This window comes from Phascolarctos cinereus, unplaced genomic scaffold (assembly GCF_003287225.1).
Source record: "Phascolarctos cinereus isolate Bilbo 61053 unplaced genomic scaffold, phaCin_HiC Scaffold_4;HRSCAF=312, whole genome shotgun sequence".
NCBI classification, from domain to species: Eukaryota; Metazoa; Chordata; class Mammalia; order Diprotodontia; family Phascolarctidae; genus Phascolarctos; species Phascolarctos cinereus.
This window is the reverse complement of record NW_027555847.1, coordinates 332,462,270-332,475,972: the sequence shown is the minus strand read 5'-3', so window position 1 is coordinate 332,475,972 and position 13,703 is coordinate 332,462,270. Positions and strand designations below refer to the sequence as shown.

At 37.2% G+C, this 13,703-nt stretch overlaps 1 protein-coding gene across 1 annotated transcript in view; it reads right to left on the bottom strand.

Annotated features, from left to right (window-relative positions):
- Positions 1-13,703, bottom strand: part of ERCC8 (ERCC excision repair 8, CSA ubiquitin ligase complex subunit) — a 64,398-nt gene that overhangs the window by 16,960 nt on the left and 33,735 nt on the right. Inside the window, 3 exon segments of the mRNA XM_078153178.1 lie at positions 1,777-1,860; positions 5,515-5,712; positions 13,520-13,644. Coding sequence (XP_078009304.1) covers positions 1,777-1,860; positions 5,515-5,712; positions 13,520-13,644 — 407 coding nt within the window.

Below are 13,703 nucleotides of genomic sequence, written 5' to 3'. Positions count from 1 at the left end.
TCTCTCTCTCTCTCTCTCTCTCTCTCATCTGAATCATGGTCCTTCTTCAATCTTGTGGTACCTCTCATTTTCTATAGTCTTTCAAATACTACTTACTACAGCCTAGCAATCCCAGCTGCCAGTTCTTTAAGACCCCAAGGATGCAGTTCGATGGAGCCAGGTGACCTGAATTCATCAAAGGCAGCCAGGTGCTCTCTTACTATCTCCTCAATTATCATGGACATAAAAGCCCCTGTTAGTCATCTGTGTTTTGTCAAGGACAAAGGTCCTTCTCATTTGCAGAGAAAATAGAAACAAAATGAGAATTAAACAGCTCTACTGTCTTTCTGTTGTCATTTACCTTGGTCTAATATGCCCCAACCTAGGGTCATACTCATCCTTTCCCCCACCCGAATAAAGGTTTAAAAACCCCTTTTTGTTGTCTTTAGCTTTATTAGTCTCTTTAAATAAATCCCACTTTTCCTCATTAAAATTGCCTACCCTATTTATTCAGAATTTTTTTCCTTATTTATTCAGAATTTCATTCTTGCGCATCTCCCATCCCTCCTGGGCTGCCTTCTCCTAAAGCATTTTAGTGCATGGGATTCTACTTATCTTTTCTCTGAACCCTTTGAAAATATTTTTTGCCCTATTTTATGATTTTCTTGATATTAAATAAATGGTAGAGCTAAAATCTTTCTATTACATGCTTCGAGGAATGTTACATAATTTAATAGATGACGGGGAAGTACCTTAATGCAAGAGCACCTTTAAGGTAAAAGTTTGTCCTACTAATTCAAATGCTCTTTTTTACATCAACAAAGAATAAACACATGGTGGAATCTTATATTCTCTGTACACTTTATACCATCTAGAAAGAAATGAGATAATTTGTGGAGAGAGACCGAAATTACAACTGGAGAAAGGGAGTTCCGGGTAGGTTTTGAGCAGGAGGTGACATCTGGTCTGAGCCTTGAAGAAAGTAAGGATCATAGAATCAAAGCTTTCAAGATGTAAGGGAGCTTGGAGGCCACCTAACTCAATTCTCTCATATTACAGATGAAGAGGTTATATAACTTGCCCAAGGTCACACAGGTAGTAAGAGACAAAGGTAGGATTTGTACCCTGGCTCTGACCCCAAATCCTAAACATTTTCATCTGTACTCCAGGTCCCATCAAGAAATCTAAAAGGAGGAGCTGATTGGGAGAGGGGCATTACAGGAACAGGAAGCAAAAGGCAAACACAGTACCTGACAGAACTATACAAAAATTTTAGGCTGAATTGAAATAGGTAATGACTACCAACTTAAGCCTGATTTGCCCAAGTGAAGTACTCTTTTTCTAGTGATTAATACATTCCATGACTTTTCATTTAGCCTCTTCTAATATATCCTATTACTCTGAATACTATAAATGGACAGTTACTAGAGTTACTTCAGTACTTATCAGGTAAGTAATATTGAATTATGTAGGGAAAGGGATTAGGCCTGTGATTTCATTGGCATAGGGAACTCCCAGGTGAGGAAACTCCCTCTACCAACATACTTTAATGCGTTTCTGCAACTTCTATAATTACAGAACTGCGTAGGGCACTGAAAGTTTAAGTAACTTGCCCAGGGGTCACAAAGTCTGCATGGGTCAGTGTTGGAATTCGAACTTACATATTCCTGGCTTGGAGGCTGACTCCTTATTAAATACATAAAATGCATAAAAAGACTTATGAAAAACAAAATAATAAAATTTGTCCACCTAATTCTTTACTATGTAACATTTACAATTTGTAAACAGTATACTTGCCTCGTCATCTTCATCAGGCAGGGGTTCACGTAAAGCTGGCACCCAAGCAAGAATATTACAGTCTCTGCTACCACTATAAAGTTCCTGTGATACAGAATGCAAAGATGTGACAGTGGAGAATGTTAAGATTTAGAATGAATCTGAAATTGACTAGTATTTCCTGATATTTTTAAATGCAGAATTCTTAATACAATAGTCCTACTATGCCTGAAAAAGTTATGTTACTGACATTGAATTATACACTTTTTCAAATTATCTTTTACTCCATTTGTTTTTGTTAATATTAGCAGATTCTGCAGAAAAGAGATTTTCCTATAAAAAAAAAGGAAACAATAGCATAAATCTCAGATGAAACATATTTTCCCTTCTTCCTTGACTCAGGTATTAAAGGATACCCTTTGGATACTACAAGAGGCAAACATCAAACGACTGCACATTAAATAGACTACTAGTATTTCTATCAGGGCATTGAGGCAGCTCAGTCGATAGAGTGCCGGGCTTAGAGTCAGGAAGACTTATCTCCCTGAGTTCAAATCTGCCAGTTACTAGCTGTGTGTGACCCTGGGCAAGTCACTTCACCCTGTCTGCCTCAGTTTCCTCATCTGTAAAATGAGCTGGAGAAGGAAATGGTAAACCACTCTAGTATCTCTGCCAAGAAAACCCCAAGAGTCTGAAACGATTGAAGAACAAAATTTATATCTGTACACTAGTCATATAGTATTATGAGAGAAGTAGCATGTACTCAGCTAGAAGAACAGAAGACTGTTTTTCCATTTAAATAGACCTTGCTGCACACTAGGAAAAAAAAAAAGGGAAAAGATATGCAGTAGAGAAACAAAGCTGGGGTACTCCCTTTGTAAGCAGCATTTAGTACTTGTGCGTGGCATGTGTCCCTTGTGTCTGCCTTAAAGTTTAATGCTAATTTTTAAGAGAATATTGTTTTACAAGGGACAGTACAGAAATTTTAAAGTGTAGATTTCAATTTAATTCTAAAAAGTAAAAGTTTATTAAGCACCTACTATATGCCAGACATAGTTCTAGGCAGTGGGTATACAAAGAGAAAAATGAAACAGTCCCTGTACTCAAAGACTTCATGTTCTAATGGGAAGAAATAACACACACACAGATAAGCAAATACAAAACAGATAAACATACACACTTATACCAGGCCTGTGGTTTCTTGGTATTAAAGTCCCAATGAGGAAACAACTTCTATTAATGCAGATTAGCACCTGCTTTGAAACTTCAGAATCTTAGAGCATCTACTGGGAGAATGGAGAGGTCAAGGGGGTTGCTAAGGGTCACAAAGACAAAGTTGATCAGGGGTAAGAATCAAATCCAGCTCTTTCTGATCCAAGGGCCAGATATTTTTCCACTATGCCAAGCTGCCTCTTTAAAATGTAAACAAAAAGTAATTTCTGGGGCATGGGAATAGAATGCTAAAAACTAGGGTAATAAAGAAAGGATTTGTGTAGAATATGGCCCTTGAACCAAGATTTGAAGATAATTAGGGATTTCAAGAGGCAGAGGTAAGAATGGAGACAGTTTATGCAAAGGAATGAAGTCAGGTTACAGAGTTAAGGTCCACAATTTAGCATGCACAGGTTATTAGGAGTAGGTTAGGTTAGCTAGAGGGTAGAGTGCATATATCAGTCTGGAAAGATAGGTTGGAGCAGACCATGAAAGGTATTACACATTGGACATTTTAACATTTTATCATTTTATCACTACATTTTATCAGAGGCAGAAGGGAGCCCCAAGGATCACTGAGCAGAGAAATAACAAGAGCAAACTTGTTGCTTTAGGAACACCAGTTTGGCACTTGTATGGAAGATGGATTGGAGGGGAGGGGAGGGGAGGGGAATGTGGGGCTATAATTGGCAACAAAGAAGAGGCAACTATAATAGACCAGGAGAGGGGACAAGAGCCTGAGCAGGGTGGTAACTGTGTGAGTAGAGATGGGAAAAGAAGAGATGAAGGAAGGGAGGGAGGGAGGGAAGAAGAAAAGAGGAAGGAAAGAAGGGAAGGAAGGAGGGAAGGAGAGAAGAGTGAAAGGGAAGAAGAGAAGGGACGAGGAGAGGAGAAAAGGGAAGTAAGAAGAGAGGAAGGAAGAAAAGAAGGGAGGTAAAAAGAGAGGAAAAGAGGAAGGAAATAAACATTTATTAAGCACCTACCAGGCCCTGTGCTATGTCTTTTACACATATCATCTTATTTGATTCTCACAAATCTGGCAGTTAGGTACAATTATTAACACCAGTTTACAGTGGAGAGAACTGAGGTAAACAGAGGTTAAGTGACTTGCCCAGGCACTGAGACCATTGAACTCAGGTCTTCTGGACTCCAGGCCCAGTACTCTACCCTCTATGCCATCAAGCTGCTTCTAAGTGAATGCCTTCCTTTGTGTCTAACTATTAAAATTAGAAATATTAGTTTAAATAGTTAAATACTGCACTTATCCATGCTGTCTTTCATTTGGGGACCTGGAAACCCAGGTTTGACATGGCTTCATCAGGCTGGTAGTATAAGGGTCATTAAAACAAAAGGAAGAAACCAAACACATCAATGCAAACAAAGTAGATAAGATTATAATACATATTAGTAATAAAGTCACTGGGACACGCTTACTTGAATGGCAGACAAATTTCAGAGTAAAACCAGTTAGTATCTTCATCAATTTATAGTTGTTGAAGATGTATACATGTAATCTATAAAAACCCTTATTTCTGCTCTCAAGACCTTACAAAATAAGAGCACTCACTAAATATAAGACATATAACAAGAAGTAAAAGCCACACTCAGTGGACTGGAATGTTGAGAGGTCTTTTTTACAGGGCATGGAAAACAAAAATCACTCCCTTAAAATGCTTGATTTAAGGGGGGGAACCTCCAAGAATTCTCCAAAAAAAATCTCAAAAAGAAATGTCTGCATTAGTATATTTTCCCTTTACATATTTATAACTATATTCCTCTTCAGAAATTACAAAGGAATCTGTGGGGAAGAGACATTTTGCTAAGGAATAAAGCTAGGAAGGGAAGATATATTAGTCACAATCTGCCCCGAAGGTGGGACAATGTGGAGAAGGTAGTATTTAAAATTCAAGAAGTTAGGAGATCAGGATAGATAGATATGACTTAAACACAAAAATAATCTAAACTGTCAGCAGGAAGTATATAAATACTACTATACCACAAAAACTGTATGTAGAGAAAGTTAGTAAAATTGCAAGTGATACGTTGTGCTCCCACATGGCATATCACGAGATACTGCAACCATACTTCATAGCTCTGATGGAAGAGAGAGTTTGGGGACATAGTTAATCCCTTGAGTGAGAATAAAATGTGAGAAAGGAAAAAAGCCCATATAGAAAAAACACTGCATTGAGTCACTGGTTCTGAAAAAAAAAACAATGAAATAACCCTAAAGAAATATTTTTATTTTTATTTTCATTCATAATTATCTCATTCCTTCCCCCAAACACTACTTACAGGAAAATACCTTCTGTAAAACCCAATAACAGTAAGATTATTAATTGCCAAATAAATGGAGTCCATATGCAGAGCAAAGTTAATTTTTTCCAATTAAGTCACACACTATTATCTTAGATATATCTATGTCTCTAACTTAAGTCTAGTTTCCAATTGGAATTCTAGAGGAGCAAATCACAATCCACTATTTTATGCACAACTGGTCTGGCAAGCTGCCTGAGCATTTTAAATTCCCTTGAGTACTTCACTTACCTGGAAATTAGGTTGAAATACACAGCAGTCAACAGTATTATAATGTCCCCTAAGCATAGTTATCAGTTCTCCTGAGTAAACTGTATAAACAGCAATGGTGCTACCATATGGTACAAAGACAAATTCTGGACTGCAGCCATGAGAGATGGTAAATTTCAATCCTTTTCTACTTTCATTACAGACTTTACCATAGTTTACCTGCAAAAGTCAAGACCACAGAAAATTAGTCATTACCTGCTTCTAAATAATTTGATGTATTTTAAAATGTGAACAGTTAATAGTTTTCATAGCTATTCCTCAAAAAAAATATTCTTCCACTTAAAACATCCTTTCCCATAATGGTCAGTTTTATCAATTCAAATTCAGTTTCCCTCAGGTGACCCTTGCTTGTTTTAGAGAATAATCAATACCATTTTATAATCTTACTAAGAAAACCAATGTCATTAAGACAAATTGACATTAAATATTAGGATATAGAAATGAAACCAATTTTCAATTATTCAAGAAATATTCAGGCTACTTAGTTCTCTTCTCGTTGGCCTTGTGATATGTTAACACCTTTACTAGACAGTTAAAATGATTACAATCTTCATGAGGTTTGCTGGGACAAAGGTTGAACCCCATGGATATAAATTAGGGGATAATCTTTGGATTTATATTATTCATATTTACTTTTCCCATGGTTATAACGATCCATGTTTAGCTGGCCAGTGGGTAGGGAGAAGTGAGGGAGTAATATAAACGCTAAGGCACAAAGGAATATTTTGAAAATTTGGAGGGATACCATTAGTATACTTGTTCCTTACCCACCACATAGAATAAAATGTGACAAAACATTCTTCGGAACTTGTGGCCTGAGGTAAATCCATAGGAGTATTTGGCCTGATTCTTCCCTTTGAGTTCTGCAGGCGCACTCTCCACAAAGGGACAGAAAGGAGGCCTTTTCTGCCCTGGCAGGTTCTAGGCTACATGGCAGACACTCTGCCCTGCTGCCCCTCTGGTCACTCAGATTATGGGCTGATCACTTTCAGAAAAATGCCTGGAAGTGTCACTTAGAACACTGCCCAATTTCTAACACTTTCTAGAGAGTTATCAGCATATGCATGATGCCAGCTCTCTTCCAAATCCCCAAAGAACTACATGTTGGTAGTCAACTTCCCATCTTCATTTGGGCCCCCTGAATCAAATCTATGATTTCTTTGGTCTGGTTTTGTCTCTGCCAATACAAATGACATCTCCTCTGCCTTCTTATTCCATTTAAGTTAATGTTTTTCCCATAAATACTCCATAGAACCTCATCCCAAAGTGCTAGACATTCTCATCCTATTATTTTGGTATCTTGGAAATATGAATACTCCATTTCAGATATCAATCTGTTTTTACCCATTCTTGCTATCTGACAATCTAACCTTTTCCTAGTCATAAATATTATGGATATCATTTATGTCAATTCAAACTTGCAAGTCCAAAGTAGAGAGATGTTAACATTCTACAAGATGCTTATGTTCACTATACCTCTCTCCATTACCCTTTGAGTGATAAAATTTGCCATTAAAATTCTGCTAAAACCAGTGGTCCATGATTTATGGTCACAAGAATTGTGGTGTTAAAGGAACAGGCTTTGGTAGTGGTGAGTGATTTGGGTACTGTACTCTTTCTAAAATGTAATCCAGTTGATTTCTTCCTTTTCTCAAATTTTGGGATGAGTTCATCATGCATCTGCAACACCTGTCCAAGATACACGAGTCTCCAGGGTATGGTTGCAGGGGAATGGGGGGAGGCAGGAAGCTAGGGAGTGGCAGAAGGTATTGAAAATCAGTGTCAAAAGTATAGCCAGGTAGCTGTTCACAAGGAGAACATCTATGAGAAATAGCAAGACCCAAAGCAAAGCTATGGACCTAAATATCTAATGATCTAGATAGATCTATGTTGATGTCTATATACCAAGTCCTAAGTCATGCTCTTTTTTACCCGGAATCAGTTTGTACAGTATCTGAATGAGAAACATGGTTGTGGTGTGGTGTTGTGTGTGTGTGTGTGTGTGTGTGTGTGTGTGTAAAAGACCAGTAATGTCGACCTAATGATTAGCCAGATAAGACCCCAGAAACATAGAAAATTCAGTGAGGCTGCTCTAAATCCAGTGACATGCTTCAGAATATTCTGTTGAGATTATTCTCTTTCTCAAGTTCACTTTATTAATTAAAAATGGACAAGCCTCAGTTGGCAGAGACTGTAGTCTTGTCTCTGTCATTATGCTGCATGACCCTGGACAAGTCACTTATCTTCTCTTTGCTTCAGTTTCTTCATTGTTAAATGAAGGGGTTGGACAAAAGGAGCTCTGAAGTTCTACTTCATACTAAAATTCACCCAGTTGCATGTAGGCTCCTTGAGGACAGGAATGGCTTCATTTTTGTCTCTACATCACTAGTGTTTCACACAATGCCCTTCTGTAAGGCAGGTATTTTAAGAGATTTTCATGACTTAAAGTTCTAGAAATGTTTAAGAATGAAAATGATAAAATATTTCAATCCCAAGGTACACTATGCTAACTTTCAGGAGAATGATCTTTAAAAACAATGCGAATGTAAAAGAACACTTAGAGCACATTTATGCTATTCTGGGCTGCTATGTGGCTACAGTTAAGATAATGGAGCTTTTAAAATAGAGATATATAAAAATTCACATATAGCACTGTGGTTTTACAACCAAAATAATGTTACTTTCTCTGTTTCTTTTAGATGTCATTATCTTGGGCTTACTGATTATAAAGATCTGTGTGTCAAGGTACTACTTAGAAAAAAAATAAAGACTTAAAATTTTATGACAAAGGAGTCTTAGTAGTCAGGTGGAGGATGACAAGGGCAGAATGTGGCATACCTCTGATGTTGCCACATCACCCACAAATGCACCACCTCCATGTTCAAGAATTCTAAAATCTCCTTATCCAACCATAGTTTATTGGCTTTCCACATCTCCCATCCCCTATGTGACTCTATCCACACCACGACTTCAATCCTTTGACCCTTCAGTTCTTTCCAAGGCCAACTCCCCTGCACTCTCCTCCCTATCTTGACCTTTTTATGAACCAATTTAACTGTATACTGTCCTCTTGAGTCCCTAGCTCCCTTATCATTTTATTGATTGTGCCCTGCCAAGCCTCAGCTTTGGATCATCCCTACCATCCACCACCTTTGCTCCTACACACATGTAACTAAATGATGGTGGAGGAAGTCACTTGCTCATTCTGACTGGGTCCACTAAAAATTGTTACACAACCTCAACTGGGCCCTCACTGCTCCTACACAATCCTTTTGCAACTTCCTTATCAATTCACTATCCCACTCTCCACAATAGGTCTTCTGAATCTTTTCATCCCTCCTCAAACATCCCGTGGTTCCCCTTCCCCCACCTTCTGAGCTGAGAATACTGACTCATATATACAGAAAAAATTGATGCCATTTACCTCAAGCTCCCTCTTCTTCATCTCATATCACACATCAAATACAGAACTCATTATCTTTCCCCCTGAACCCTTCCTCCTCCTAACTTCCCTAACACTGTAGAGGGCAACATCATCCTCCCCGGTCCCCAAGGTTCACAGCTAGAAGTCTTTTCTAGATTCCTCACTCTCTCTCATTCCTCATATCCAAGCTTTTGCCAATGCCTATCAGTTTCACCTTGGCGACATCTCTCTAACATGCCCCCTTTTCTCCCATTGCCACCATCACCTCATGCTTGGACTATTCCAATGGCCTGCTGGTGCATTTGCATACCTCAAGTCTACTGTGCTTCTGATCCATCCTCCAATCAACCACCAAAATGATTTTCCTAAAACACAGGCCCAACCATGTCATTCCTTCTACTTAATCAACTCCAATGGCTCTCTATGGCCCCTAGGGTCAAATACAAAATGCTCTGTTTGGCATTCAAAGTCTTTCATAACCTAGCTTTCTACCTTTCCAATCTTCTTACACCTTCTTCCACCACACACTCTGTGATCTGGTGACACTGGCTTTCTTGGCTCCTGGCATTTTCTCTGGCTATCCCTTGTGCCTGAAATGTTCTCTCTCTTCATCTCTGCTTCCTGGCTTCCTTTAAGTCCCAACTAAAATCCCATCTTCTCCAGGAAGTCTTTCCTAATTTTTCTTAATTCTAGTGCCATCCTTCTGTTAATTATTTCTTATTCATCTTTTATGTAGATTGTTGGTACATATTTGTTTGCTTGTTTTCTCCTTAATTAGATTATGAGCTCCTTGAGGGCAGGGACTGTCTTTTGCCCTTTTTTTTGTATCCCTAGAGCTTAGTACAGTGTCTAGCACATAGTAGGTACTCAATAAATGTTTACTGACTGATTGTCACATGCTATCAGATGTAATTGATCTCTTTGGTCTGTTTTGCTGAAATGTTTGTCTTTGTCATAAGGGAGAGTTTGATGTGGTGGGGAACTATAACGGCGAATGACTATGATGTTTTAAAAAAAACAACCAAGGGGAATACATTTTTAAAATGGAGAGGAAAAGAGCAAACTGGAGAAAAGGAAGAGAGGAAAGATGGAAAGGGTAATGGGAAATTCAGAGGTACACAGGAAGATGTATGAAATAACAGTATAACTTTGATTTTGTCCTAGATGCTTAAGTGATTAAAGAATCAGTATTTAAAAAAAAAAGAAATTGATGAGTTCATCTTTGAAGGACTTAGTCAATATTAAGATAACATAGTTACAAATACAGACAGTTCCCTCTTATGTCACAATATGTTCCTGTAAACCATGTCATAAAATAGATTGTGAATTACCCACAGTAACAATGTGATTGGGAAAACATTCCTGACAAGGACTCTGCGCTAAATAAATAAACGATCTGATTAATAATGTATCATAAATATAATAATATATCTATGAGTTGCTATAATAATTTGAAAAGGCAAAATTAAATTACAAATTTTACAAAACACTCATAAATTATACACATTGATAATATAACATTTCTCAATGGGCTAAACATATGCATATACAGTACAATCCTGTCATTGATCTGACCTAAAAGTTAATGAGAATTACTTCCTTTTATACTTCAACAGCTATAATATCAAATGTTTAATTAATAAATGTTCTTTTTAAAACTTAATAGTATTTTATTTTTGTTTTTGGAAGGGTGGGGAGAGGTAATTTTTGCATGACCTGCATCTTTTAAAAGTTACCTAGTATTGGAAGTCTGAGCTAATGCCTTTAAAAACAAAATCTCCATAAATTTTCTTACAGCAAACAGAGAGATTCAGAATCAATGCACTAACCTTAGACCTGTACTCAAATGGGATCATTATTCTCCAAAAATGGCGATGGTAGCACATACATATTTGAAATTAAGAGGGTTTGGAGAGGAAGTCTATTGAATCTTGTTCTATTGCTCATCATATACTTTTTGCTCCATCTACTTGCCAATATCAAGTACAGCTTACATGTGTAGAAAAGGGATGGGAGGAGAAGTAACATTGCTTTCCTTCAGTGCATGATTGTATAGTATGAGCCTCAAGACACTTCTCTTTTATTTCTCAGTTTTCCTCTCTTTCATGGCCTAACATTTTTAGGAGGGGAAGGGAAAGTGGGTAAGTCTTCACTTGAGGCCTGTTTCTTTATTTATGTGCAAAATTTTATTGAAACTGAGCTTTCAACAGTTACTAGTGATCAGAATCCAGATTGCCACAATTAAAGACATTTTTGCCAACCTGGATCCTCCCCGATGTTATTTGTCTGACATGTAGATGAATGAAAGTTTGAGAACACAAATGGGAATGTAGACTGACAATAAATAATGACTGTCTAAAGTCCATAAAATCTCTGCTTAATATGAAGAAGAGATATGGGATTCAGGATAAAGGATTATGTACTAGCTGTGTGACCCAGGGTAGGTCACTCAAGCCTGTTTGCTTTAGTGTCTCATCTGTAAAATAAACTGGGGAAGAAAATGGCAAACCACTCCAGTATCTTTGCCAAGAAAACCTCACACGGGGTCACAAAGAGTCAGACACACCTGAAATGTACTCAACAACAACTTAGCTTATAGGAATAGGGAATGGACTATAATTTCATTGGTACAGGAAACTCCCAGGTGAAGAAATTCCCTCTTCCACTGCAGACTAGAAACTTCTCTTCAATTTCTCTTCTCAGAGAGTTGCCTAGGGACTCTGAGAGGTTAAGAGCTAAACAATTTGACCAGGGGACACAGAGCCATTATGTGTTAGAAACTGGACTTCAAACCAAGTCTTCCTGGCGTCAAGGCCAATACTATCCATTCTGTCTCTCAGGTTATAGGAATAAGTAAATAGGTTTTTGAGTGGTTGCCATAGGATGATGGAACCTGGGTGACGGAAGGTACCTTAAACATTATCTAGTACTACTACTTCCTATTCAAGTATCACTTCTTAAGTGTTGCCTTCACTCTAGTTCTGTCCCATCACTAAGGTTGTTAAGCCTCCACCTAATCACAATTAGAGATGTTCACTGATAAAAGGGAGTTCACTTTATCACTGGTCTAGGTGTTCAAAAGTTTTGTTTTGTTTTTTAATGTTAAACTTGAATTTGTCTCATAAATGTCTATTCACTAGACCCAGATTCTCTCTAGATTCCCTCTTCTACACAAAAGTCCTTCAAATAGTAGAAAAGAGCTCTCGGGTTTCCCCTTGGCTTTTTCTTTACACACTAACGCCCTTAAGCATTTCTTTGTAGGAGAGTTTTCAGACGCCTCAGAATTCTTGTCCGTGAAAATTTCTTTAGTTAGCTAACATCCCCCTTAGAATATCATATCCATATCTGAACATGATATGGCTATGACAGATATGATCTGATAAAAACAGTACAGAATGATAACCGTATCTAAATAAACAAGAAATGAATAGGATCATAGAATACCCAAGATAGGTCATCAAGATTGGACAACTGAATTTTAAGTCAATGTTTACCTACGTGAAGCTATAAAAAAAAAAAAGATAGAATGAAAGAATTGTGTTGGTATCACTCTGTGTAGTATCAGTACTCTGAAGAGATGACTAGACATCACTAGTACAAAGACTTTAGGCAACCATATGTACTATAATCTCAAAATCATTTATTTATATGTTATATAAATTTATGCATTGTGATTATTATTTTAAATGCTTTGATAAACATGTCATTTGTCTATGCTGCCTTTCTAGATAAGAACAGCAAATCAAGTCCTGCTCAGGGTCATAGTACAAAGTAATAGAGACAGAATTAGAATTCAGTTTCTAAGTTTCTAATCTGTGGTTTAACTGAGTCAGAGTCTCCTGAGAGAATATAAAGGGAATAATGTGCTCTAACATAATTTAGACATAAATGATGTTGGCCTTTCTTTAGTAAAATCAATACTAATAATGATTATTACAATGACATTAGAAGCATCTGGAAGGGAGTAGTTAGACAGTACAGATGCTAAAACAAAGAGATAATAAGATTAACATTAACTCCTATAAAATGGCTTGGAAAATGTCTGAGTTAGCACCAACTACAGAACTTTATAAGATGATTTAGGAAGGTACTAAAATGTGCACAAGGATGGCAGGATTTTTAGCCAAGAAAAAAATAAAGCACTGCCATAGAAAGGTATTTCTAATTAGTTGCCATCCTGGAATTCATTTTTTTCCCTCCCTTCCTTCCTTCCTTCCTTCCTTCCCTCCTTTCTTTCTTTTTCTTTCTTTTTTACCAAATCCATTCTGTAACCTTAAAAACACATAAGGCATGATATGAATTTGCTAGGTATTAAATTTTTGTTAAAAATAACTGCTTGGTTGTTTTGAGAATTTATTATCTGTTGCCTGATGGTACACTTACTACGAAATGTTTATATTTAACTTTATTTTAGATCAAAGCAATAGCTGTGGTTCAATGGCAAGTTACATGGTTAAATTTAAATGACCTAAGTGTACACTGATGAGCTATTTTAAAATCGAACATCCTCAACTCCATTTCAAACTCCATCAGATATCTTACTAGTGTGTTTTCTCCATTGGAACTATTCCAGAGCCTCATTCGATCATCTGTTCCAGTAGTTAGAAGGTGAAGCCCATCTCTTGTAAAGCACAGGCCATTAACTCTTCCATTATGGGCTGTGTTTGCTACCATGAAAAATAAAAACAGTTCAGTTTTTAGTAGATTCATCAATCCTAGAAAAAAA